This window comes from Batrachochytrium dendrobatidis (genome assembly GCF_000203795.2).
Source record: "Batrachochytrium dendrobatidis JAM81 unplaced genomic scaffold BATDEscaffold_3, whole genome shotgun sequence".
Lineage (NCBI taxonomy): Eukaryota > Fungi > Chytridiomycota > Chytridiomycetes > Rhizophydiales > Batrachochytrium > Batrachochytrium dendrobatidis.
Window position 1 is genome coordinate 911,524 of NW_006281101.1, and position 26,980 is coordinate 938,503.

General features: G+C 39.9%; 12 protein-coding genes across 12 annotated transcripts; 7 read left to right on the plus strand and 5 right to left on the minus strand.

The window, feature by feature from the left end:
* Window positions 1-23: 23 nt before the first annotated feature.
* On the plus strand, window positions 24-3,453 carry BATDEDRAFT_23491 (uncharacterized protein; the record flags this gene model as incomplete). Its single annotated transcript, XM_006677233.1, has 14 exons — window positions 24-215; window positions 333-407; window positions 531-600; window positions 700-881; window positions 964-1,081; window positions 1,187-1,266; window positions 1,337-1,426; window positions 1,516-1,587; window positions 1,667-1,913; window positions 2,026-2,128; window positions 2,197-2,366; window positions 2,469-2,671; window positions 2,748-3,048; window positions 3,164-3,453. The coding sequence occupies 14 exons, from the start codon at window positions 24-26 to the stop codon at window positions 3,451-3,453; spliced, it is 2,193 nt and encodes a 730-aa protein (XP_006677296.1).
* Window positions 3,454-3,597: 144 nt separating this feature from the next.
* BATDEDRAFT_86894 (uncharacterized protein) lies at window positions 3,598-4,050 on the minus strand. Its single transcript, XM_006677587.1, has one exon. The coding sequence runs from the start codon at window positions 4,013-4,015 to the stop codon at window positions 3,629-3,631; it is 387 nt and encodes a 128-aa protein (XP_006677650.1). The 5' UTR covers window positions 4,016-4,050; the 3' UTR covers window positions 3,598-3,628.
* A 230-nt stretch (window positions 4,051-4,280) lies between these two features.
* BATDEDRAFT_87114 (uncharacterized protein) lies at window positions 4,281-4,725 on the minus strand (the record flags this gene model as incomplete). The annotated part of the gene is made up of 2 exons (XM_006677588.1): window positions 4,281-4,686; window positions 4,712-4,725. The coding sequence occupies 2 exons, from the start codon at window positions 4,723-4,725 to the stop codon at window positions 4,281-4,283; spliced, it is 420 nt and encodes a 139-aa protein (XP_006677651.1).
* A 227-nt stretch (window positions 4,726-4,952) lies between these two features.
* On the minus strand, window positions 4,953-7,557 carry BATDEDRAFT_34607 (uncharacterized protein; the record flags this gene model as incomplete). Its single annotated transcript, XM_006677363.1, has 9 exons — window positions 7,176-7,557; window positions 6,809-6,985; window positions 6,554-6,709; window positions 6,074-6,440; window positions 5,845-5,932; window positions 5,626-5,725; window positions 5,323-5,531; window positions 5,121-5,227; window positions 4,953-5,047 (listed from the first exon to the last, which is right to left on the minus strand). Exons 1-9 carry the CDS (start codon window positions 7,482-7,484, stop codon window positions 4,953-4,955), a joined length of 1,608 nt encoding a protein of 535 aa, XP_006677426.1. The 5' UTR covers window positions 7,485-7,557.
* A 1,840-nt stretch (window positions 7,558-9,397) lies between these two features.
* Window positions 9,398-11,675, plus strand: BATDEDRAFT_23495 (uncharacterized protein; the record flags this gene model as incomplete). Its single annotated transcript, XM_006677234.1, has 4 exons — window positions 9,398-9,446; window positions 9,984-10,356; window positions 10,451-10,518; window positions 10,654-11,675. 4 exons carry the CDS (start codon window positions 9,398-9,400, stop codon window positions 11,673-11,675), a joined length of 1,512 nt encoding a protein of 503 aa, XP_006677297.1.
* Window positions 11,676-11,933: 258 nt separating this feature from the next.
* BATDEDRAFT_23496 (uncharacterized protein) lies at window positions 11,934-12,607 on the minus strand (the record flags this gene model as incomplete). Its single annotated transcript, XM_006677235.1, has 4 exons — window positions 11,934-12,031; window positions 12,153-12,263; window positions 12,344-12,434; window positions 12,512-12,607. 4 exons carry the CDS (start codon window positions 12,605-12,607, stop codon window positions 11,934-11,936), a joined length of 396 nt encoding a protein of 131 aa, XP_006677298.1.
* An 875-nt stretch (window positions 12,608-13,482) lies between these two features.
* Window positions 13,483-17,323, minus strand: BATDEDRAFT_16059 (uncharacterized protein). The gene is made up of 2 exons (XM_006677118.1): window positions 16,517-17,323; window positions 13,483-16,072 (listed from the first exon to the last, which is right to left on the minus strand). Exons 1-2 carry the CDS (start codon window positions 17,066-17,068, stop codon window positions 13,508-13,510), a joined length of 3,117 nt encoding a protein of 1,038 aa, XP_006677181.1. The 5' UTR covers window positions 17,069-17,323; the 3' UTR covers window positions 13,483-13,507.
* A 119-nt stretch (window positions 17,324-17,442) lies between these two features.
* Window positions 17,443-18,671, plus strand: BATDEDRAFT_34609 (uncharacterized protein; the record flags this gene model as incomplete). Its single annotated transcript, XM_006677364.1, has 2 exons — window positions 17,443-18,039; window positions 18,098-18,671. The coding sequence occupies 2 exons, from the start codon at window positions 17,443-17,445 to the stop codon at window positions 18,560-18,562; spliced, it is 1,062 nt and encodes a 353-aa protein (XP_006677427.1). The 3' UTR covers window positions 18,563-18,671.
* A 677-nt stretch (window positions 18,672-19,348) lies between these two features.
* On the plus strand, window positions 19,349-20,279 carry BATDEDRAFT_23499 (uncharacterized protein; the record flags this gene model as incomplete). Its single annotated transcript, XM_006677236.1, has 3 exons — window positions 19,349-19,663; window positions 19,737-19,826; window positions 19,896-20,279. 3 exons carry the CDS (start codon window positions 19,349-19,351, stop codon window positions 20,277-20,279), a joined length of 789 nt encoding a protein of 262 aa, XP_006677299.1.
* A 464-nt stretch (window positions 20,280-20,743) lies between these two features.
* On the plus strand, window positions 20,744-21,991 carry BATDEDRAFT_36720 (uncharacterized protein). The gene has a single exon (XM_006677411.1). The coding sequence runs from the start codon at window positions 20,767-20,769 to the stop codon at window positions 21,886-21,888; it is 1,122 nt and encodes a 373-aa protein (XP_006677474.1). The 5' UTR covers window positions 20,744-20,766; the 3' UTR covers window positions 21,889-21,991.
* Window positions 21,992-23,445: 1,454 nt separating this feature from the next.
* On the plus strand, window positions 23,446-24,300 carry BATDEDRAFT_10010 (uncharacterized protein; the record flags this gene model as incomplete). Its single annotated transcript, XM_006677066.1, has 3 exons — window positions 23,446-23,572; window positions 23,656-23,967; window positions 24,032-24,300. 3 exons carry the CDS (start codon window positions 23,446-23,448, stop codon window positions 24,298-24,300), a joined length of 708 nt encoding a protein of 235 aa, XP_006677129.1.
* A 1,424-nt stretch (window positions 24,301-25,724) lies between these two features.
* BATDEDRAFT_32982 (uncharacterized protein) lies at window positions 25,725-26,925 on the plus strand. The gene is made up of 3 exons (XM_006677325.1): window positions 25,725-26,401; window positions 26,482-26,529; window positions 26,632-26,925. The coding sequence occupies exons 1-3, from the start codon at window positions 25,861-25,863 to the stop codon at window positions 26,652-26,654; spliced, it is 612 nt and encodes a 203-aa protein (XP_006677388.1). The 5' UTR covers window positions 25,725-25,860; the 3' UTR covers window positions 26,655-26,925.
* The last annotated feature ends 55 nt before the right edge of the window (window positions 26,926-26,980 follow it).

Here is a 26,980-nt window from a genome sequence, read left to right on the forward strand (position 1 = left end):
ATTTCAAAACCCAAATATATACCATGAATGCAAAAAAGTTGATTGAACACACTTGCAATATTCTTGTACAACACGAGCTGGCTCATCTTGGTATCCATGCTAAAGATGTCAAAGACGAGCTATTCAAGATTGGCGATAAAGCCAAACGTGACTTGACTCAGCCTATTGTAGTTTTAGAGGAAGATATACTTGCACAATACCTAACAGAAAACAAGGTTTGCTATGGTTTAGTGTATGATGTAGTGCTTGAAACGTCATGTCACGACATAGGGTTTATCATTGCAAACAAACTCGAATAAAGTTTGGCTAATTTCATCTATTTCTGGCTGTAGGTGAGTTTGATCAATGAAAAGACATTTTTAACTGAGACGTTTTTGGGATGCGTTAAACATAGAAAAATATTAGAGGTATTGCTTTAGCTGCATTCATATTGATTTGATAGCAAAATATGTGAATTGGAATCGATTTCATGATCTGCTGGAAACATTGACAATAAACGTATACTTACTTGCAATCCATCTTTATTTTAGTCGACATTGAAACTATTTTATCAAAGAACTGGAGGAAAATATCTGCAGAACGAGTATTATTTATTTGCAGGTGAATTATCCATTACAAACTAATTGGAAATCAAACTAGTCTAAAATAGATCAAACTAACCAAGCAATGCATGTTTATTTTCAAATACCGCTATAATAGTGATTTGCTATCTGGCACTTTGGAGACTTGACGAGTTGGGATTTCAAAGATTTAGCAAATTTGTGAAATGTTTTGATCCAGCCAAAATGTCTCGTCTTGTCGGATTTATATTCAGTCCTGACAATCTAAATACCGATTTAAAATACATATGGGGCCAAGTTCTTGATCATCAATTTTTAAAGGTCTGTCAAAATCCTGTATTTTTGATAATACGCAGACCTAAGAATGCTTATTGAAAATGCACTAACACGTTGCATGATTTAGGAACATGTTATTGATTCAATTTTGCGGCATGTGAGTGTTGCTCAGAATCTACTTGAAGAATTGTGTGATCGTGCAGACTATGGAATGACTGCAAAAAAGTCTGAAAAAAAGCCAACCGGTAAGCTGATGAAATTCAATTTAAACGTAAAAAACTGGGATTGCTCAAATTGTGTTTGAGCCCAAGATCTGACAACACGTTGTGAAATTCAAATCCTTCATATAGCAATTCAAGCATTTGAGTTGACTAAACCAAGACCAAGAAAATTGCCTCTGCCTACTGAAAAAATATCAACTATAGTCAAGGTAGCTTTTCAAATTATCTACAAACGCTTAAATGGTACGACGGTTAACACACTTCAATATTCATATTTAGGCTATTTCAATTCCAAAGACACACTATGAAGATTCGGTTGAAATGACAAAATTAGCTCAGCTCAAGGAATTCAATCGCCGTAAACTCAAAGTCAGTTGTCAAGCTACAAATATAAAATTTTAAAAGTATCTAACAATATGTATCTTTGGGTTTCAATGATCATGTCGTTTATCAAATAGGAGCAGCATGAAAACGCCCAAAAAAGCCAATTCAAAGTAGCAATCAGAACCCCTTCCAATAAAGTCGAGCAGGTAAATCGATCGCTCATTGTTGCATTTTACACTTACTATTTCAAAAAATTGACTAATTTTTCGTGAACGGGTTTGATAGATTCGCCAAGAGATTGAACAGGATATTGCACAAAAATTTGAACAAGTCAGAATCAAGCCACGCAAAGCTTATTCGAATACTTTCCAACAGCCCATTCAAGTAAAGCTCACTACTGCAGCTATTCTCCGCGAAGATGCGTTGGTAAGAAAGCTAAAGCGTGAGGAAATGGATAGCATGGTACGAGCCGAGACAATGATTTGCGATCCGGCGCAATTTGATGCTTGGAGAGAAGAATGCAAACTTAAAGGTGAGTAGTGTCTGCTATAAATATAAGGTGGAATGACCTGTTATATTACAGCTGAGCTAGTTGGTTTTAACAGCGGTGCTTACAAATACAGTGTGATGGGTTTGGTGAATAGAGCAAGAAAACAAGTTGCTTGAATTGGAACGGAAACGATTGGATGTTCAAATGACCCACGAAGATGCCTACGTGGCCAAGCAAGAAATCATCAAAGATAACAGGTGAAAACAATCATCATAAATGAAAGGTAATACAATATATCAACAAAAACTAATGTGGCATGGAATAGAGTAAAGGTAATAGAAGTTTTGGCACTGAAGAATGAAATTAAAGTCTTGTCACAAAGTCGACGAAAAGCCCAAGAGAATGAAAACAAAAAAAAGATTGAAGGAGTTCATGAAATCAAGCAAGGAATTATTAAAGCCAGGACCAAAGTCGTTGAAGATAACACAAAAATTGGTACGAGCTTACATAGTCACAGTCATGGTTTAAATGTGTCGCTATCAACTCACAAAAATCATAAAACTTCAATTTAACCAAAATTTATGTTTGGATAACCAGCCGCCAAAGTTGCTCAGGAAAGTGAGTTGCTTCTAGAACAAGCCCATTGTAGAGCCGAGGAAGAGCGTATACGCAAGATCGAGCTCATTCAACAAATCCGACTATTGGAAAAAAGTGTTCCGCCAGTAGGAACACTACAAAAGGATGTTGATTTAACAGAAACATCTGGAATTGGTCTTCTCGGTGAAATGTCGATTGTTGAAGTAAGTCATTGACAACAATTACTCTAACCTCGTCTGATTGACTCATTTGGAGAACTAAAATATATATAAACTACAGCTTCAAGAGCGATTGGTATTAGCAAAGCTTAAAGAAAAGGACGAAGCAGATGCCATGAGAGCATGCATTGCTAAACATAAAATGGCACGCTTAGAGCAGGTTTCGCAGAAACTAGAAGCAATTGATAATGAACGAGAGCAGCGACGATCGCGCAGAATCCAAAAAGCTCTTCCAAATCGTGGCTTTTCTGCTGCATCTATAGTGACAGACGGCTCAATGACCGAATCCATCAAAGAGTTGTTGCTAGATAAAGATTCTGCACTCCGCAGCCTTCAAGAAAAAATTACAAAACGTAAAGCTGGTAAGGTTGGCAAATGTGTAGATCGATCATTACTACGGTCTCCTAAAATGTCTCGACTATATCGTGATGCATTAAACCACTTGTAATAACCATTCAAACAATTTGGGAATAATAGCCCGAATAGCTGCTCGAAACATTGCTGGTATTAATAGACCGACCAACATGCCATACAAAGCATTGAATCCGCAGTGGCCAAAGAGCACCACATCGTCCATGCTGACACGATCCGCTGCATCCTCGACCGGAAAATGGGACGATTTAGATGAAGCCGAGCGACTTTACGTGATGCAACGAGAAATAGAGCGCCAGAAACAGCATAAGCTACAAAGCAATTATGTTGACGAGGAGGGTGCTTCAATGATAGAAACCGTTCCAATTGTGGAGCTCAAAGCTACACAGATATAACCGAGCTGGAAAATATTATTGTCTATAGCCAATGCTTATTGATAAAGCATATGCATTGGACTATATCGGCGTTGTTCAAATTCCAATGATCAAATAAAATAGTTTGGGGTTTGATATATTTTATGCTTGCATGCATGAGTTTGGAGAAAGCCAAATATCGACTTTGTAACAATCACTATTGTGGCATGGACGACAAGATCATTTCTTGAATCTGCTCGATACTCAACAATGTGTCAATCTTGAGCACTTTGGTTCTTGACTTATGTCCAGCTACAATGGCCACCTGATATTTACGGAGTTTAAGCACATCAGCAACTGTTTGGATCAACTCGGCATTGGCTTCTCCCTCTCTTGCAACAGCAGCAATTTGAATTCCAACAGCATCGCCTTGAATATCAATGACTTGTGATACTTTTGTTCCTGGTTTTACCAGAGTATTGAGCCGGATCGAACCATCTGCAAATTTGCTGATCCATAATGGACTATCAGGATTTGAACTGGGCTTGACCAATACGTTGGACTGTCGAGGCAAGCATTTCTTTGATGCTGTTCTTTTCGACATGACTGAATGGCCATATATTGCTTTATACCTAGACTAAACTAGTACGTCAAACATAGTCCTGTGGTGTATATAAGAGTGGAATCAAACAAGGTCATCTCACCTGTATAGATTGGACTAGACACAGCATCCAACTATCAGCATGTCAAGTAGCAAATCAAATATTTTTCAAAATCAGCATCATGATTTCCAAAAAGATAAAACCAGACTTGATATAGAATAAACTGTTTAATGAAATAACTTGATTTGAAACCACCAATCATTAGAATTACAAGCCTGACAACATATCTAAAGCAGCATTCAAGTCGACATCCGTTTGCATGGACTTTTCCTTTTCGACCTGCTTTCGTTCTTCTACTCGTCGCTTTTCATCCATTCGCTCCATTCGTTCGGCCAGTTTTGTTTGTTTCTGGATTGTTGAGTTGTAGACTACACGTAGGTCGTCCAACGAGGCATCGATGGTTTCGGTGAGTTTGCTATTTACTGCTTTGCGAGATCCACTGGAAAGTGAAGCATTGGTTTTTTTGTGAACACCAGATAAAGTCTGACGTTTTGAAATGGCCGTAGTGGTGGACTGCAAGTGTTTGCCATTTGGCTTGGCTTTGCTAGAGTGAGAATTTCTTTGGGAAATATATGCACAGTTGTGAAGATTAGAATATGGATTGATAGCAGTGCTGGTCAAGTGTATTTTAGCTTTACTTTTTGGTAGCCATATTCGACTTGATTAGCGTATTTAAGTTGTTTAAAAAGTCTTGATCCTTGGTGGATATGGAGTTGATAATATTCCAAGATGCCTTGTTATCGGATTACTCTGATGATTTCTATTCATCAGACTGAGTGTTAGAATGGACTTTTATTTTAGCGAAACTCGTTTCAAACCCTGAGGGCGGGTTTGCTTTATCAAAATGGAAATCTGATTGAATCAAGAGAAAACTTGATGCTATCTATTGTTGGCCTTGAACCATTGTGTGTAGTACACAAGAATACATGCTGGCTGCCCCACAATAGTAAATGTGATCCAAAACACGTAGTTTCCTAATTGTACATTGATAACAGATGAGTACCAAATCATTTATCAAAATAAACTTGGAAGCCCAGTCCACAATACCTATAGTGTCAAAAAGAGCATCATTTTTGGGGCGTCCCAACACCTTTCGACAGGTAGTGAAAATAGCGCCAACAATAAAGATAAGGGGGACTTGTCCCATCATGCCTCTACATATGCAAAATTTGTTCAAAAAGATTAAAGTGTTGATAAATCAGTTTTATAACTACAAGGCGCCAGCTGTATAAAAAGATCGAGCACTTACAAAAATGCAACCCCATTGAGACAATGAGTAGGTACTGCAACCAGCAGCTCGTGAAGCAATGCTGAAATGCAAAATACAACTGCAAGAGCCACATAGGGATGAAATCCCAGGTTTAATATAAGTGGAAGGTAAATGTGTCGTTTCCCCCAGTTATACACTGGTGAATTCCATAGACGCCAATACTCGGAAATATCGCGAGCGTTCCACCACTAGAACCAAAATAACATCATCAATAAAACCAATCAGTATATGCATGTACGTAAAAACAAAGCCACTACAACAAGGCTTTATCAAAACACATACAGGTTGATAAAATCGTCGATCTCCAAAGCATGTGAGCTCTGCAAGAATATTAAGCCAGCAATGAAAAAAGGACCAGAACATGAGCAACCATATTACAACGCTATAGAAATTATAGTCAAATAAATAGCTACTGTAAGCAATTCTATTCATAATCATGGAAAAGCAATCCAAATTCGCTACAAGTGTTGGATTCAAAGCAGAAAATTCTAATGAATGTACCTGACAACAGATAGCTTGAGCATACGTTCCAGAAGACGAAGCATATCCATGTTTTCAAGTGCCTCGATTGAATTTCTCAGAGTAGGTGCTACGACATTGGTTTTCAAGCTGTCAGTTTAAAGTGATATTTCAATCATAACAAACCAATTATTGACTTGAAATTATGTATACGCTAACCACGATTCTATTTGGGGCAATGAGCAGCTGTAAAAATACAAAAACGACATACCTGCATACTGCATTGTTAAAAAAAACATTCCTGCCAACGAAGTAGAAAGCTCAACAAATCGCTTAAACAAAAACATCTTTCGAATACGCTTGGTGCGAGGATAGACTTGCTGATAACACAGAGTAGGCGCGACAATAAAATAGAGCATATTGTCGAGATTGATATTTTCCGGATATGGAATGATGTTGGCATCTACATTTTGACTATGCCCGCCAGTAAGTGGCTGGTGTTTAAGCGATACCATATCTTCTGCAGTCTTTGACTTGTCCTTACTAACATCGTGTCGTAGATCTGCATTTACAAGGGCATACGATATTAATTTGAGAAATAAAGTTGTTGCAAGAAACAATGGAATGGAGGAAGTCACCTAATAAAACATAAAAATAGTGTTAAGGAAACGGATGTGTTTTTTAAAAGAACGAAAAACTTGAAAATAGACTACAATTCATTTTCTGGAAAGCAAGAATGAATACAACGTACCGGATGCCAGATAAATGACCATGAAATCCAAGTTGGGACAATTATTGTTGCAGAAATGTTGGCAGCATGAACTGCTTGAATAAACCATAAAACATATGTATTTTCTTGATAATGAGCAGCACATTTTTCTGCCGAAAATGCAACCAAGACGTTAAACTATTGAACAAACAGCGCAACTAATAAGTAAACCTGCTAGGCTCAGTACTATAGAGTTGATTTTCAAAGCAGATGCATACAACTACAATACAATCTTACAATTTGAAATATAATCGACAAGATTGCCATGTGCACATCAGTTAGACTAAATCCACTTGAAGGGAGATTCAACAGCCATCCATATTTTTGAAAGTTTTCGACAATCAGACGGAGATTGGAAACGCCCAAGAGCAGCATTGATAAGTTGAAAAAGCCACGGAAATTTTGCTCTAGGGACTAATGAGTGAGCCGTAAAAAACAGAGCATGGTATGTTGGCAGTTAGTAAAGCATATTATGGATTGAAATAAGCATGTGTCCAAGATGGATCTTGGTCTAATTACAGAGCAAGATACGCAGGCCGACTAAAGAACAGCCAATTTGATAGCTTATTTTCGACAAACGAAGAAAATCGTGGCATAGCTCTACCTCTTTAGAAAGCGGGGATGCTCTAATAGAATTGTGGATTCGAAAAGTATGAGAGTATCTAGTTTTGGGAGCATCAGACGGTTCTCCGGGAGCAACAGCATCGGATGCCAAACAAGTCGAGTCTGCTAGCACAGCATCGTCATTTGCAGTGGGAATCAAAGGCTCTCTCTGAGAAGTTACAGCACGATACAGCAAGCCTTGTTGGCCAGCCTTGAGAGACTGATGAGAGGACTGCGATGTAGACTGAGGTGATTGCAAGTCCTTGATATTAGTTGACTCGGGCTGGGATTTATTCTTACTGCGAGCCATAGTCTTGTAGAATCGTTCTTGATAGTACTGCCCACACTAGTCTGGATCTATCCAAACAGGCGATTGGTGATAAGTACGGCTGCTGTAAGAGCTTGAGAGAGAAGGAAGGTGATGTCGGATGAGGATTTGAGCTACAAGTTTCAAAGTTATTATCAAGTCAGTTGAGCGGGTTGGTCGAGTAGATACGAATGGCTATGAGCAATACAGCCAATCATGAGTGTATTAAAGCCATATTCACGTAAAATGAAACTTGCCTTTTGTTTTGGAATAAATCGATAGTTAAATGTTTGGTTTTTCTATTACAAATCGACTTGAATCGACCTTGCAATTCTTGATGCAATTCTTGATGCAACACTCATGAAACTGTTCATCGCTTGTGTTTTATTTTACGTGAATACAGTGATGTTCACGGATGCCAACTTTTATATCTCAAATATACAACTGAAAGATAGATTCGGTACACTTGCATAGGCTTCATTTAATGATATTCAATCAATCGGTTTATACTGTAGGATTTTGGCTATATTGTTGTTTGAACCATTGTGTAGTGGTGTTTATCCGTTTGCATTACTCAATTGGACTGACATATACTAAACTCGCGAGCTTGATATCAATCGACCAGTCTTTTTCTTGGATCTACAAGCACCATTAGTATATGGGTTCCTTGCTTGGTATGATCATCATGGGCAATAATAGTATATGGAAATCAAGCACTTGCATTACTTTTTCCGAGTCGGCAATTTTTGGCTAATTCTTTATTCCAAGATTGTAGATATATTTATGTTGGCGCTGCTTTCCCAACTTCATCTTACTGTTCCTCTGAATTAGCAAAGTGGCCATAAGGTTGGTTCAACAGGTACACTATACTATTGGTCCTATTAATTTGTATTACATTTCAATATCTGCTCAGTCACTGTTAGGTGCTGGGGTGCATAAGTGTTGTACTAAAATAAAACTCAATCGGAATCTCAAACTAGCCAGCTGACAAGACATATACACGGACACCAGCTCAGGTATTTTGACAATGGAAGGTAAGATCAAGATACTTGAATTCATTTTTTAGTAATACAGCCATCACATGGCACCTTGCAATCTGTCTAGATCTCTATACATGGATAAGCCACTTTGCGGTATTTGTAGACTGTATGAAAGCATTGCAAATCAAAATAATATTTGAATTTGTTTTCATCTGAAACCTACATCATCTCCATGTATATTAGCTGGGCGATACTAGTCTGCAAAGGGTTTGGTAGATTCAATTACGCCAGCAATGAAGTGGAGTACATTGCCACATGCGGCCAATACTTTTGTAATTATTGCATGACTTGAACTCATCTTGCAGTTTTGGGCTGTTGGAGCCCGACATTTTTTGCTTTTATTTCTCGAGGGATAATTGACTCGAAACCGTGGCTATCAAACTGCTGTGGTTCGGGAACTATAAAGCAATTACGGACTACTCACCTGAGTAGCAGAAAAGTGCATCCTGAGAAATCATTCAATAAGCAGCTTTTATTTGATGTAGGCTGTAGTCGACTTATTTCTGTCGTGCGTGGCTACTTTTGGCTGCGGAACCACGCAGCAGGCTTTGTGTTTGTATCTTGAAGGGCTGAATTCCAGCTGGAATATGCAATAATTCATGCAATTTGTAAAACTCAGCTGAAGTAGGCCATTGAAATATATGGAAAGTCGTATAGCCAAGTTGCAATCTGATTTAGTCTAGCCTACTGCTGCATAAGCATCCGGTGTAATGGTCTACAATCACTCGAGCTGTACAACTTTTATCCAATCATCATTATTGGTATTTCCTAATTGGCTATATTGGACCAAATTTGGATATTTTACAGTTTTATACACCAAACAATGTAGAAACAGTAGAGGGATTGATGTAGCATCAACAGTATATTTATTTGATGATGGCCAGTACTATTCCTCATGAGATTATCTGTTGGCTAAACCTTGATTGTAAGGCTGTTTCACTTGTTTTGCAATCGTATTGACAAAATGGAACTCTTGTATTTATCTTGCGGTCAAAGCCTCTTGCTTTGAAATAGACAATGGTTGAACATCTATTGCGCTTTTTTCATCTCATCTTTGTACCCTAATATCTTATATGCTCGCGTCTAGTTCAAGAGAGCAATCTCGGGGATGCAACTGTTGCTTCTATGTCAATCACACAATGCTTGATTTGGATAAAGAGAGAGTTGGGGATTGAACAAGTGCGATTTACTGAAACTAGTGTGATCATTTACTCAGTTTTTACAAAAAATGAGCAAAGACCAATGAGCTTTATCAAGGGGTTCAAAGGACACGATCTCGTCCAGTAAATTGAATTGAAACTGGCAATCATTTCATGGGACTGCTTATGCATTTTGGCACCCCTATTAGTTTCATTTTACGTGAATACGGATATAATCAGACTCGTCAATCTCGACCAGTTATTCTTTTTCTGCAATTACGACTTTTACCAACTGTCTAATTAATACTTATTTACTGCTACAGTTTCTACTCGCACCAGTTCTGAATCTTCTTTGGTGATCAGTTCCAGCCATTCATCTTTCGAACCCTTAACTAGCACAGTGTCGTCATCTAATCTTTCCACTACCACAGTGACCAGCTCAGTTGGTAGTCCTTCACCCACTACCCAACCTCCAATGAGCTCCAATCCTCCCCATACATCAAGCTCTTTTGCTGAACCAACCTCTTCAGCCTCTCCTGCTGCACCAACCTCGACTCTCCAGTCATCGTCTTCTCCAGCTTCACAGCCATCGTCAATTCCACAGCCACAACCATCTGTTCCTGCACCACAACCATCTGTTCCTGCACCACAACCGCCCGTTCCTGAACCACCTGTTCCTGCACCACAGCCATCTATGTGAGTATATCTACATACTGATTTAATTTAAAGCTGTGTTCAAGTAATCAGCCATTTTTGCTAAAAAATACTCTATATTGCTATTTTTAATCAGTGTTCCAATCACTACAACCCAGGATCCTTCGACTGTCACTACCAGAGCTACTTTACGAGTTACTTCTGGTAAGCCAATTTCAATTAGTTTTGCCGTTGCTCATTACACTGCTTTTATAAATTACCCGAGTTTTGTGCCAAGTCATTTGTCCCAATTTTATTGGTCGTGTAGCTCATTACTTTATTGAACATCTTGTACTATAGCTCGAGGCAGTCAAACTCCGTTCGTTGATGTAGTAGGCTCACTCAGCTCACAGACAGATGCTAGTCCAACATCCATTTTAGGATCCTCGGCTCCTATTGGTTCTGACAATACTCCAAGTCCGCTCTCAACTGCTGCAATTGCTGGAACTGCTGCTGCTGTAGTGGGTTGTGCAATTCTGACATTGATTGTTGGTGTGTTTCTGATTAGACGTAGGCGTCGTCAGCAAACTTATATACACGAACAAACCCTTTCTGATATCTTTAAACAAACCTCTGCCTCTAATGGTAGCTCTTCTCCTCGTGCCGGTGTGCAGACGCCTGTACAAAGCAGTATTCAAGCATTCAATGTCAGACCAAATAGCGATCTCCAATCCGGTGTCATTGTCATGCAGCCAGTTGCCACTACCCAGGAAAGCAGTGAATCCATGTATGCTGCCTACCATAATCAGCAGTATCAGCAACCATTTCAACAAGGCGGTGCACAGCAAGGTCGCGGGTACAGGGGTGCTACGGAACAGTATTCCATGAACGACAATACAATAATGGCAATGGGACCCGCAGCATATGATGGTAATCATTATATTGCTGCTGCTGCACCACTAACTGGATATGGCCCAGGCTACGCTTCGTATTACGATGGATACGAATCTCTCTACTCTACACTACCTAACAATCCAATGAATGACCGGACTCAACCCATGAGTCACACCAACTATTACAGTTCATCAGATGAAAGTGCTATCAACTCGTACTATGTTACTGCTGGTGGAGTTGCTCCAGTTTCCTCGGTCGCAAACAATGCTCATGACTCGGTAACTGACTCGATTCAGTTCTCCCATAAAGACTCTGTCGAGACCATCTCTAAACTTGTTCCATCTTCGATCGCTAATCACGATAAACTGCACAATGCTGTGCTCGACCGAAACAATTCTGAGACCAATGCTGTTCATTCAAGCAAGCCACTTCCGGCATACCCTGTCCCTGAAAAATATAATGTGGATGCTGAAAAAGTGAAGCACTAATATTTATCATTGTTATTTTATGATTAGTTTTTATTTTATGAATAAATCTCGTATCATTTTCATTCTCGGTGACTCTTTAATGATCACTTTTTGATCGAGTTATTCCAACATTGTTAGAATCGCTATCAGGTTCATCAATTGGTAGCCACTACAGAAACACTGTAGTGTAAATAATATTCCAACAATTCATTTGCAGCCATATTCATGTAAAAATGAAACACTTGTCATAAACCCAATATTGGGTTTGACTCGATGTTTTCAATCAAACTCTTGTATCCTAGCATATCTTGGAAATACAACAGCTGCTTTTATGCCAATTACCGGTGAAACCAGTAAGCTGGCATCAATATCCTTGTCTAATATCCCACTCTGGGTGAATACGATTGTAAATTACAAATTGATCGAGGTTGTGACACCCGTTTATGCAAAAAATATTAAATATTTAAATTAAAAAAGCGACAACGGCAGGACTCGAACCTGCGCCCTCAGAGAGGAATTGATTTCTAGTCAATCGCCTTAACCACTCGGCCACGTTGTCACGATTCAATGTCATATTGTCACTTTGTACAAATACTATATTTGTTATTACTATTAATTACAATGTGTATTTGTTAATGTTAGTGTCATTAAAGCTGTCAGGACCACACTCATATATGACCTGATCGTACTACTACTCTGTCCTTTCATGAACCCCTCTCTGGCAATCCCACAGCTGGTAGCACATAACAATGTACTAAAACTACTGTGACTCAGTCTTTCCTATAAAAGAGATCACTGTTCTCTCCATTTAACACTATCGTGCTAGCACTTGCCCTAAATAAAACTTAGCACATTACTCCTTCTGGCTCGTTGGCCTCGCTTAACTTCCGGTACTCTTCTCGGCCATTAACAATACGAACGACTGGCTTGGTATTATAGATTTTCTCAGCCATTGTTACAGTCACATGCATGCAACATCTGATGATGCAGAAATACATAATGAATAGTCATTAATAATATAGATAGGACACCGAATGATACCAGTTTTCTTGACCGATGATTACTACTAAATGTTGTACAAAGTTAAACGAGGCCAACTAGAGTCGGAAGGAGTAATGTGCCAAGTTTTATTTAGGGCAAGTGTTGTTAGCACGATAGTGTTAAATGGAGAGAGCAGTGATCTCTTTTATAGGAAAGACTGAGTCGCAGTAGTTTTAGTACATTGTTATGTGCTACCAGCTGTGGGATTTCCAGAGAGGAGTTCATGAAAGGACAGAGTAGTAGTACGATCAGGTCATATATGAGTGTGGTCCTGACAGCTTTAATGACACTAACATTAACAAATACACGCTGTAATTAATAGTAATAACAAATATAGTATTTGTACAAAGTGACAATATGACATTGAATCGTGACAACGTGGCCGAGTGGTTAAGGCGATTGACTAGAAATCAATTCCTCTCTGAGGGCGCAGGTTCGAGTCCTGCCGTTGTCGCTTTTTTAATTTAAATATTTAATATTTTTTGCATAAACGGGTGTCAACCTCGATCAATTTGTAATTTACAATCGTATTCACCCAGAGTGGGATATTAGACAAGGATATTGATGCCAGCTTATTGGCTTCACCGGTAATTGGCATAAAAGCAGCTGTTGTATTTCCAAGATATGCTAGGATACAAGAGTTTGATTGAAAACATTGAGTCAAACCCAATATTGGGTTTATGCCAAGTGTTTCATTTTTACATGAATATGGCTGCAAATGAATTGTTGGAATATTATTTACAGATTTGAACAACTCATGAGATATTTAATGCAAGTCATTTTAAATGAGGATATGATATGCCAAATTCATTTTAATCAGACTCGGTATCAGGCTCCTTGGTACCACCTTCCTGTAGCCATTTCATATGTCGTGCGCGTCGACGAATTTCTCGCAGTTTTATATCATTGCGAGTTGGTTTCTTCTTTTTGCCGTTGGATTTACTCGTCGCCTTGGCAATCTTTTCCGCAGAGTCTTCAAAATGATCATCCAAAACAGCAGTCTTGCCCATCAAAGTGACTCTACCAGCGTCTACAAGCCATGTCTCAGGACACAAGGCTTCAACAAACTCCCTGTTGTGACTAATCATAATTACCGCACCACCCCAATCACGAATGGCAACAGCAAGACCACCAAGAGCCTCCCTGTCAAGATAATTTGTAGGTTCATCCAGCACCAACATATGTGGATTATTCCACATGGCAGCAGCAAGTACAACTTTGACTTTTTGTCCACCCGACAATCCACTGATAGAGTTATTGTCTGCAATATCGCCGTCTAAACCTACCTCTTCAATATGCGCACGAATCACTGAAGGAACAAGCTCACGGTATCCTTGGCCTTCTCGCGATGCTTCTTGATCATCAAAAGCCTGCACAAGCTTGTTGAATCCAAGTTCTAACAAAGTTTCTCTAGGCATCCATGAGTTATGTTTATGCAAAAACCCAACCCATTTGATTTCGTATTGGAAAGATTTTTTAAGCTTTTGACGACCAAGGATATACTCGATCCGACGAGGGGTTGAGCCGTCACGACCTGGAACTAGTTTAGCCATCTGAGCTGCATCTTCGTCTGTAAGCTTACGAGTGGCCTTTTCAAGAATCTCACGATCTTGACCGCCTTGGTATCGCCATTGAATATACTGGTTTGGAGTAAGATCCAAATGCTGTTCAAGATGATGGAAGGCGTGCTGTGCAACATATCCCACACGCAGATTAGGATGCTTCCAAACTACTCCGGTTTGTGGGATTGCCTCACCAGTCAGCACCTTAATCATGGTGGACTTTCCTGCACCATTGGGTCCAATAATACCAACGCGAGAAGACAAAGAGAGTTGCACGGATGCATCAATCATGGATGGTTTAGACATGCCTGGATAAGTGTAGGTGGCATCGGTCATTTTAAGAATGGCTTTGGTATTACTGCGGATACCAAGCAAAATAGACGGCGGAGGAAAACTAAATTTTACTGTCGTGGCAGCAAGAGTATAATAAGATCGTGCTTCAGGTCGCTTTTCAACAAATTTGGACAGATTGCCCTTGTAAAAAACAAGCTTCTTTTTTTCGTAATGAATAATGTGAGTGCAAACATTGTCTAAAAACCCAGAGTCGTGCGACACTACAATGCATGTAACTTGCTTCTGACTAACAAGGTACTGTTCAAGCCATGCAACGTTGCCAACATCCAAATGATTAGTAGGTTCGTCAAGGAGTAGGATATCTGCTTTACAAAGCATGGCGCGTGCGAGCTCAAGTTTCATTTTCCATCCTCCAGAAAGTGTTCCAACAGGCTGCTGTTGTTTATCAGTTTCAAACCCAACAGAAAGCAAGGCTTCAGCGATTTCCGAGCGAGGAACATGGCTAAGACGAGTATCGGCAGCAATAAAGTCGATAATAGGCAAGTCTGCTTGTTCTCCCTGTAAAGAGTGCTCTACAAACACACTGCGAAGTTCATCTTGCGAAGGAAATCCTTCGAGCTTTCCAAGGGAGATGGATCGCATAAGTGTAGATTTACCAGCACCATTGGGCCCACAAAGACCATATCGCTCACCACGTTTAAGACGAAGACGAGTATTATTGAGCAGCATCATACCACCATACGCCAACGAAAAAAGTGCATTGCATAATTCTTCGCCTTCGTCATCGTCGCTCTCTTCGTCATTCTTTTGACTTTTGTCATGTATGTCCAAGTAAAACTTGTGTACGTCAGTTAGCAACGATTCAAAGTCAGATTGTATAATGAAAGGTGTCAGACAGGGAGTCAGCAGTGACTTCCATATCTCAAAGTCAAAGTCCTCTTGTTTTATCAGCTCGGATATCAGGAAGCCAGCATAATTCATAGCAGGATCGCTGAATGCCGCCAAAAAGATTTTTAATGTAGACGCAGTGGAGCGAATTTTGGCACTTGTTTTTTCTGGTGTGGCATTTTCCATGATGACTGTTTCCAAGTTAGTAGCGACTTCCGAACCATCAGCAGCCTTGACAAGAGTATTTCTAGCAGCAGTAGCAAGTGCACGAATTTCTGGAAAAGCAGCAGTCTCTACAATTCGCTCTAAACCAGGAAGCAACTGTGGCATAAATTGACCAGCATCGCGAGGAACACGCACAAGTTTAAATAAATTATCAGCAATCACCACAGTAGAACGCACAACAGCGGCAGATCTATCAGTGAGTGCTCGTTTTAGCAATGGTACCATGATGGCAAGTGCAGGTCCAGTAACTTCAGCAACAAATGTAGTAGCAGACAGTTTTTGAACAGTGCCAGATACATGATCAGGATGAGCCATGCAATCCACAAGCAATTGGATGTGGGGCTCAATGTCAGGATTTCCAACAATCGCACAGATATTTATCATGGCAGAAATCGCAGCCTTGCTAACCTGTGATTATAAATATATAAAAGGATTAAAACATTATAAAGTCATGTTCACGTAAAATAAAGCACTAGATAAGGGCGTATGCGTATAACAAGCAGCCAGTCTCATGTCATGATTGATGTTGGCTTACTAGACAACATAAAAACTGCCAAAACAATATCTGGTTTTAAATTTGTCATACAATGTGTGTTTATGCCAAGGAGAAAGGGATAGTTTGGTTTTTTGTGCACCATACGATGGACGTTTGAAAGAATTGAAAGTATCAATCCAAGTCAATTCGTAGTAAAAGGGCGGAATATTTGACTATTTCAAAGCAAAATAGTGTTCCATTTTACGTGAAGACTCAAATTAAATGGCACCAAAGCAAAAATGCCACTTGTGCGTCATCAAGACTAAAAATTTTGAATGTTTTTTTTGAATACAGTAATAGAAGCTATTTAGACATACCTCTGCTTTAGTTTCATGCATGCACTCGGAAACTACAGGAATGATATCGGGGAGAGCACGACCAATCTGGTTAGGAGCTAATTTAGTCAACGCTACCAGCATATTGATGGCGGCCATTTTAGTCTGCCATTTGCGAGTCATGGCGTCATATAGAATAGGTAACAGGAGCGGAGCAGCAATTGGATCGATAAGTGCAAAAATATTGTCAGCAGCCAATGAAGCAGCCTCACGCACAGGCTGACCTTTGTCAGCAAACGAGTCGAGAACCATGGAAAGAAGTGGAAGCAGATATGGCCCAACGCAGCGACCAGCAACTTTGGCAACACCTGAAATGCCCAACAAACCACCTTCACGTTCTAAACCAGACTTTTTGTTACTAGCAGAAGCTTTAAGAAAAGGCAGGACATTTGCAGACTCTAGCAACATTAAATTGTTTTTAACAAGACCGCCTATGTCAGAGGCAACTTGCAGGCATTCATGCGATGTTTCACAGGTGTTCAGCTTGGAAAGCAGCTCCTTAATTTGCAACAATTGGTCCGATGTAGCAGGCATAGTTATAATTAGATAATAGTTCAATCGACCTGCTCTACTATGGTGAATTGCAAGTTGTAATGAATTCAAGTTAAAGAAAAATATTTTTATTTTCAGAAAACGCGGTGCAGTGTGGCCAGCTTCTATCCACTCGTTTCACCATGTGGGTTGTGCAGAAGCGTCAGTTTTATAGACTACTTGAAGCGATTGCATACATACAATCGATACCATGATTTCCGAGTGATTCTACAATACACATCTTATTCTTTTCTGGTTCTCAAAAGTCGGTGCGTTTTTTACTCGAAGCTGCCGCTTTGCTTAGTCACAAAAACTGAATTGATGGATTTTATTTCTATTTTAGCAACTTATTCCAAACCCAAGCATCTGCCCACATCATGGTTTCGGTCTTGTCTAGTTCTATTGTTGTCGCATCTGTGGCTGGAATATGTTTTTACTTTGGTGTTGTTGCTAGCCAGAGATACAAACGTCGCAATTATGTTGCCTCTCTACCACCACCAACCGACACAAACCTTGCCGAATTGCACCACTTTATTGTTCAAATACTTACGGATTTCCCATTCCTATATCGTACTGCTCTTGAATTCGCTTTTTTCAAAACATATGGCATTCCGTCTATATCTAAACTGTTGGTTGCCACAGGTGAGATCACCAATGCATGTCCCCGCCGCATAGCCGATACGGATCTCCTCATTCGTGAGTTCTGTGAGCATCCACTCGATAATGAACGATCTATTCTTGCCATGCGTAGAATGAATCACTTTCATAGCAAATATCACATCAGCAACGGCGACTACCTGTATGTTCTCTGTGTGTTTATTATCGAACCCATTCGATGGATCAATCAGTTTGGATTCAGAAAGCTCACCACAAATGAGATTGAGGCGCTCTGCATCCATTGGAGGTGTGTTGGTATCTATATGGGCATTACGGATATCCCTGGATCGTATCCAGAAGTAGTGGCTTATATCGAGGTAAAATGAGGCTTGGCTTATTCTTTCTAGAGTATATTCACCAACCTTTGATTTTTAGGAATACGAAAAGGCCAACTTTTGCTATACCGATCAGAACAGGCAGGTTGCTAACGCCACTATAGAAGTTTTCTTGGCTCCGTTTCCAAAATGTATGCATTCGTTTGGTCATAAAGCAGCACATGCACTCTGTCCACCCAATCTTTGTGAGGCTATGGGATTTGAGAAATCCTCCAAACTTCTTAAATCTACTCTTGAAGGAGCATTATCTTTGATGGGGCTTGTGACTCGCCTCTTTTGCTTCCCTCGTTCCCAGCCCAAGCATCGGACTGGAGAATTTCCTAATCCAAATGGATCGTACTGTCCTCGATTTGCAATGTACGATAAACAGTTGTACAAGGAGGGATATTTTATTGGCAAACTGGGACCACAGAAGTTTGAAAATGATGGTATGCTAGGAGAATTGCACACACCTAAATCCAACTCGGTCAAGTGTCCCGAGCTGAAGAAGCCAAAGCCAATCTGATGTGTTGCAAGAATATCTATCACTAGAGTATTTGTAGCTTTCTAAAAATATTAGTATAGTATTTGAATTGGACTTGGTATGTATCAAATAAATATCATTTATTTGGTCTAATCTGAAGGTGAATTGACAATTTTGTCACGATTATGAACAAAAGGGATGAGAATGGAATGATAAAAGCGATTGTCAGCATTCATCATGTTTTAATATTCTGACGATATCAAGCAGGTTCTGTTACTGCATTTACGATTGATGGATATTCCTGTCATTCAAATCAGCAGATGAACAGTATCAATATTTGCAAATAACATCAAGAACAATGTTTGCTGATAATTTCCCATTTTATTGATTCTCCATTCCCATTTCCATTCCTACTGGCATCAGCTGAAGCTGAACTGCATTTGGTTACATTGTTTTACGTGAATACGGCTGCATAATGGGTCACTCGGACAATGAATTGTGGCAGGTAGGGTATTGTATGGTGATTTCAATCTGCGTTATACTACAAGCTAACAAGATGCTACATTCCGATAGACCGTTACTTATTTTGCAACACTGTCTATTGTCCTCTATATCTGCTTGGTATATACAACCAAATTCGCTCGACATAATACATTCTCTACAACATCACTGATAGATCCATCCGAACTCACTGATGCAGACTTGGACATCTCATTGCAACCAGTCTCACCCACTCTTTTGCAATGCATTAGAATATCACATGCTACAAGATATTTTGAATTTCCATTTGAATATGCTCGAGCACTTGATATTCATACCCTCAAACATATGGGCATGCCCAACTCTATTCTTTATAAAGCACTAGTAGCATTGTTTTCCATTTCAGAATCTTCATCCGAAACAATTGAAGATGCATTGTGTAAGTGGATGGATGTAGGAGATCTACTTGTTCGAGAAATCACTGAACGACCATTGTATATGGAACGAACACGACAAGCTTTGGATGCGATCAAAGAGTGCTTGAAAGATATGAAAGGAGTATCAAACGATGACAAGGTGTATATGATGTGTGGGTTTGTAGTTGATCCAGTGTTGATCATCAACTCTTTTGGTTGGCGCAGATTAGTTTCTCAAGAAGTTAATGTATGTTCTAATAGTTGATGCTTGGAGCATTTGCTGAATACTGACAGATGCGTTGTGGGATGGTCACTACTAGGCCTTGGTTGTTACATGGCGTGCCATTGGACTGTATCTTGAGATCAAAGACATGCCATTGACAATGGCTGCCATGATGGAGTTTATGAAGGTAAATTGGAGCAGTCGTATATTTAGCTTATCTGCCTGTCGGATCTTGACAATTCTTATGTTGAACTAGTCGTACGAATCCAAGAATATTGCATACAGTGACCAAGGAAAACAATTATTTGAAGCCGCAATAAGTTTGTGGACGAAATCAGTGCCGTTGATATGGGTGTCACTCATAGATCCATTTTTGATGGTTTTATTACCCAAACCGTTTTTGAATGCAGTGGGAGGACAGGAGCCAGCACAAGAGCTGGTCATGACAGTGAGTGCAGGATTGGCAGTGCGATCGTGGTGGATAAGGTGGTTGAAATTGTCAAGGGGAGCAGCTCTTCATCGAACACCACGCAAGACACAAGGAGGAGTTTATTTCCCAGCGAACGGTGTGTTCAAGGACAGCACATACACTAAAAACGGCTACACGATTGCACAATTGACGAATAAATTGCTTGGATGAATACCAGCCTGAGGGTGACTTTTTATATTAAAATAGTTTTGAGTTTGATGTGCTTGTAATACACATTGATTTACTATAATGGGTCTTATTCCGGTCAGTCATGGATTGAGTGCTGTATTATTTGTTGCATATGGAAATTGACTGTTGAGCAAAGTGCAGTTGTGTTGCTATGAACCAGCTCAAACCTCACTCTTGTATTCTATCCATTATCATCCCATTTATCTCTACTGATTGCTCTTCCTACTATTATGATAAAAGCTTATTGTTTCAAACCAATAGAATCATTTGGGTTGTTTTAGAGCATACACTGGGGCTTTATTTTATGTTTAGGGGTTATTTTTATTCCACCATTTTGTAAAACCATAAAATCGATTTTTATGATCAACTCGAAGCTCATAGACTAACCTCTGCAATTCATGTTTGACACTATATATGCACTGCACTTGTCTGAGCTTAGCCACCCCCAGAAGAGTTCAAGCCGATTGCTATGCTCATGTCCTTCTTCTTTACAGTGGTGTTTATAGGATACGCTGTAGTAGCAGGTTTGCGTCGTAAGCTGTTGAGTATTTTGATTGATCTCCCACATCCAACCGATACATATACGGCTCATGATATTCTGCGCATTACTCAAAAGCAGGATTTTGTTTTTTGGCACGCAAGGGGCATGGAGTTTGCTTATTTGAGACTTTTGAGCATCAAACAAATATCTGAAACTCTTGCTAGTATCAAGACTGATTCTCCAGACTTGCTTATGACCAACGTTGCTGAGTTCATGGACATGATTGATTTAATTGTGTCGGAGCTCACTGATCGTGTTTCTACAGCTGATCGAGTAGAGACTGTTCTTAAACGTATAGCGTATTTTAAGCAAATGAGTAAGCTTTCCGATGCTACTTGGGTATACATGGCTTGTCTATTTGCCACTCAACCCATTACCTGGATTCAATATGGCGGATTCAGACAGATTTTGCTTGGATTCGAAGCCGAGGCCTATACGCTCATATGGAGAGATATTTCTATGCGTATTGGACTAAAGAATATTCCTACAACATACACAGATATGCAAGAGTATGTAAACTCGTTTGAAAAAGAAAACGCTGGCGAAAGTGAACACACTGCAAGGTTTGCCAAATGCGTTATAGACGCTTCGGCTCAATCTGCCTCGGTGATGGCAGGTAATAGCCAGATCGTAAAGCGTCTTTACCCGATGGCCGTGTCTGTGTATGCGACTGAATCTATGCGACATGTGTTGCATTTGCCTACTCCTCCTGCTTATGGAAAAGTATTGTTGTCCACAATGATGTGTGCAACCGCAGTGTTTGTGTCCTATTGCCTAGTTCCTCGAAAAGTCCCTCACATGCGCACAAAGGATGAGGTCAACACGGATGGCAAGTACGATGTAGCGTATGTCATGTATGGCAGCGGTGCAAGTGTTAAAGGAGGATATTTGATCGAGCGCGTTGGACCTGCAAGCATGCTGAGTGATGATGGAATGGGTAAAATATGTGATGGCATTCCCAAGACCGTTCAGGTGGCTATTACTGACAATCCTGAAGAGGTAGATAAGAATGCGCCAAAGAAACTGGCAGAGGCAGAGGCATCGACGTGATGGATCTTTGATTGATCATGTAACCAAATGCAGTTCAGCTTCAGCTGATGCCAGTAGGAATGGAAATGGGAATGGAGAATGAATAAAATGGGAAATTATCAGCAAACATTGTTCTTGATGTTATTTGCAAATATTGATACTGTTCATCTGCTGATTTGAATGACAGGAATATTCATCAATCGTAAATGCAGTAACAGAACCTGCTTGATATTGTCAGAATATTAAAACATGATGAATGCTGACAATCGCTTTTATCACTCCATTCATCCCTTTTGTTCATAATCGTGACAAAATTATCCAGTAATCATTTCATGAAACTGTTTATTATACTTTGACTCTTACCTAGTATCCTACTCTGCGTGAATACAGCTGTAAATCTGCTGGCCGGAAATGTCAAAACGGACCAACAGCAGGACACCTGCTAATATGGAGGGTAGTAGTAGAGGACAGCAACCATCACAGGGTCGAACAGTACAGTTTGATATTTCGGAGGGTTATGACGCTCACTCTTCTGCAGACAACATTTATACTACAGGGTTTAGCTCCAACTCATTATCTACAGCAAATCCAGGATTACCACCTTCTTTTTATGGGTCAAGTTTTCCTCCAGTATTCCATCAATTAACATCGAATGCTAATGCTCGCAGAAACGAGCAACATGGCCGCACTCAGGCTCATGCTGCTCTAGCATCTGGCAATGGTGCAAGTAGTTGGCGCAACTCTCCTACATTGCATAGACCCAATCGACCCAATATTCCTCAACGAACAACAAAGATTACTCAAAAACTAGTATTGTTTCCTGACGATTCCAATGCTGGCACTATTGCAGGAGCAGCTATAGGCGATGATGCATTAACTGCCAGAACTCCTCCAGATGTCAATGCATGGGCAAATACAGATCAAAACATTACAAGTGGTGCAGTATCTGATCCATCCCAGCAGGTTTCTGGTATAATGGCTGGTGTTGGAGATGCTGCTCGAACTCATGCCGAACGTCAATCCAAAGAAGAACGAACTGGCATTCCTAGAGGTATTTCTCGCCATTTCATGTAGACTTGTTTTTCAGAGTTTATCTCATTCATGTTCGATATTTAGTTACATGCTACTGCGTTGCAGAGTCATTCAATATGGATGATACCATTGCACTTATTCGGGACGTTCATGGAGTGATCCCAAAACAGTATGATGAGTGTGTCTACTTTTATTACGAGCCAGGAATGAAATCTCGAGTATTTGGCCAGGCTTCATCTGTAAATGCAGCTGATACAAACGATAGGCGCTTGAACCAAAAGTTTACTCCTACACTGCAAGTACACATTGTTTTGTGCATGATGCACCAATTTTTAATAGTTACTGGAAGCTAATTTGCAACCGGATTTTAAAATAATGTCATGACCTATCTATGTAATTAGCAATCGGCATAATATTCGATCGATTGATCCATCACCACACATGATGCCTGGCATTTATGCAGATTTCCCAGAACATACACAAACAGATCGGCACACACGATTTCCAGAGTCAAATTCAACCGAGAGCGTGGTTGTATACCCATGGATGAATCGTAGTGAAGTGTTTATTTTTGATTATGGAGTTGTTGCGTTATGGAACTTTAGCAAAGCAGAAGAGCGACAATTTCTGTCCATCATTCTCAAATTTGGCGTTGGTCTGCTAAACTCTGATGGTAGTGTGATGTTGCCTATACAAGGTTCATGTCAAACGTGGGGACTAATCTGAATGTGTTGAACTGTTGTATGAATATTCTAGATGTCGAGATTGAAGATTTTCATTTCCAATATGATTTAGCAGGCCCGCATCAGCCACGTATCTTCAATGATATGATCACACTTAAAAGTAGCAGTCCATTGATTAAACTCACTATTTCTCATGGTCTAGCACAGTCTGTTAAACTCTCCCTGTTTGAAAATGCTATGGAAGAGACCATTGATGGTGCGACACCCCTTCCACGCATGATGGCCAAGTATGGGCAGGTCAAGATGAGCCGTATTGAGATTATGAAAATTGTTGGACAACTGTTTAGACTCAAGATGAATGTGAATCTTGTTTCAAATGTTCTCGGTGAGCCCAAGTCTTGTTTGCATTGTTGAATATAGACTGTACACTAATGTGCTGTATACCATAGACACTCCTGAAATTTTCTGGGCTGAGCCAGAGCTGGAAGGACTGTATAACGCAATACGTGGATATCTAGAGATCTCTCAGCGGGCCAAATTACTCAACTCACGTGCAGATGTGCTATCCGATCTTTTAGATATGCTATCAGAACATCTCAATTCAAACGAAATGACCTTTATCACATGGGTAGTGATTGTTCTCATTTTCTTTGCAGTTATCATAGCTATTGCAGAGGTGGTGGTCAAGGTGTATAAGATGCAGGCTGGTATTGAATAAACAAGTCATGTTTAGATTTTAGTCTGACAGGTTATGTTCAAGCAAAAGTTTGAGACTATCATCAATTTACTAAAAACAAACATGATACATACCAATGGTGGTTACTGACAATTTCTCATCACTTTGTTGCTAGCTGTAAATAGCTTGATCATATCTATCATATTGTTTTGAATATCATTGAAAATGTTTATAGTAATCAAGACTTGTTTAGCGATCGGAGTTTGTCCATTTGCGGAGTTTGTGGATCGTGGAATAATTGGAATATTTCTCGACGAATTCTATTTGCATAGCCAAATATTGGGTTAGAGGAACACAAGGTATGGTTTGCTTGTGGTCTAAAGCAATAAGACGAGTTGAAGTGATTTTTCCAATCTAGCCAGGCAAATAGACTCATCCAGCTGAACTCTACGTTTGGAACATTGACAATCAAAACTGTTTCAGGGTATTGCTGACTGGATGCGGCTATGTTGGCAACGTTTTTTGTGGATTGAAAATACTCCATATGAATTGATTGGATTGCCAGATGTGGCCAAGGAGGCAAGGCTTGGCCACATGAATTCATATGCTATACAGGCTGGTATGAATGTGATGCTAGACGAATAGATACAGCTAGAAAAATAGCAGTGCGGTATGTGGGTTGGTTTTGACAAAAGATCAAAGCAGACTAGCATGCGGCAGGGATGAAAACAATGGTTTGAAATACTATTCAGCATTGACTTGGTCGAATGCTTGTAGGTTTCAAACCCACGTTGTATTATACAACTGTCAGTAAATTCTAGTATTGTTTCAGACCAAGTGGGCTGCTTATCTTTTGAATTTCAAGCATTTGTCACAGTTTAGATTATCCATATAATTTTTAAGCATTAAAATTTCCAATTGTTGAATATTATTGCGATGAAGAATAGGAGTAGAATAAGCCGACTTGAGCAAAGTCTTGTCCTTACAGCCCAAGTACACTAACATAATTGTATGATATATCCGGGTCTGGAAATATACTGATAAACTTGACATTCAACTACACCAATAGTACGACAGGATGCTACATTGTACAATGCAAGATAAATTGGGTGTGACATGATCAGGGACCTTGAATCAAGCAAATTTACGCATTAGGGACGAGCAGCTTTATTTGGGAGAATGGATCGAATATGAAGATAGTAGTTGATGATCTGTCAAGAATCCAGCTAGACAGGCCTGTTGACAGTAGTCATGCCAATCCATTGGATACAGAAATATGGTTCTATATGGTTTGATATTGGTAACCACTGTGGCAGTGATGTAATCTTGAGAATGGCAAAGCACTAAACACCCTATACGATGATGTCAATTTAATAGCTTACATAGCCACCCAAAACGCCTGCGGGTTGAGTAAACTTTATAAAGCGAGGGAAACCTTGCACTCGCTCTCGAGCTCGTCGTTTGAGTTTATGAATTGATTGAAGTTTGCTGTTTAACAAGGATTCTTTGGTCTGGATCTTCTGCCCATCTTCTGCTGCTCTGAAATATTTTGCTTTGGTGTTGTCCAATCAACTTTGCCACATATCTACTCGTATTCTACTGATGGCTTATTCGCCTCCTGTCATGCCGGGCGATTCATCGCTGTTTGCTCTATCGGATTCATCTCTAGACACATATTCCCTGCAAGAAAAATTAGTATTTGGTTTGAGCAATGAGCTGATAACCAATCCCTCTATAGCATGCGAAACATCCTTGAACAAGCCATACTCTAAAATGGACACTCATTTACATTCACCACCATTGAGTGAAAGACTGCAGGATGAATCCTGTAGCGAAACCGACGTTGTTCCTGAACTGCTGCCTGGTCTCGAGCTTGATTCCGCCACGCTTGTTTCTAGCTGCTGTGACAGTTGCATAGACAAGGACTTTCAGATCCCCACTCCACCCTCAATTTCACCTACTTTATCTCCAATAATGTCCCCATTGTCCATTTCTTCACTGGCTTCTGAACGCCCCGCTGGTCCAAAAAAGTTTGTTGGGTTTTCAGATATTGTCTCGATTGGATTCACACATGCACGAGAAGAATACGATCGAGCAACCGAAGAAATTGCAAAGCTGACCTATCGGGATATGTTAGAGCTTCGTGAGTCTATTATCTGAATCTAAACCTTGTTTTTTTGGTCGAGACTGTGAATTAACAAACTTCTCGTGCTGCTTATGTAGTGACTTATCGGGTAGAGATGCGATCCAATAGCTTCAAGATGGCTCAAGGTAACAATTGGATGGTTTGATTGTCCTATACTCGACTGATTGCTATCAAGCATTCCCTTACTAACTCGAGTGCGTTTATTGACCAATCTACTCTGAAATTAGCATCGGTTTCTGCAAACACCTGAGTGTAGCCCGTGTTCACATGCAGCCGACTTGATTTGAACATTGATATATCCTTTCGTCAGATATTGTATCTAGGACGTGAACAGCTTGCTGCATTTATACATACCCACTTGGCGTGCACATCCATTATTACCATTTCATTTGTTTGCATTCCACTGATCCCTTCCACTTATTCTCAGTTCATCTTCGTTGTTATTTGCATATCCAATTCCTTGGCATTTCTATTTGCTTTATTGAAGAGTCGATAATTTGCGATTGTTTTACACAAGCATTATACTTATATTTTACAGTTTAAGATTTGGGGTTGGGTACATGGGCTATGAACAGT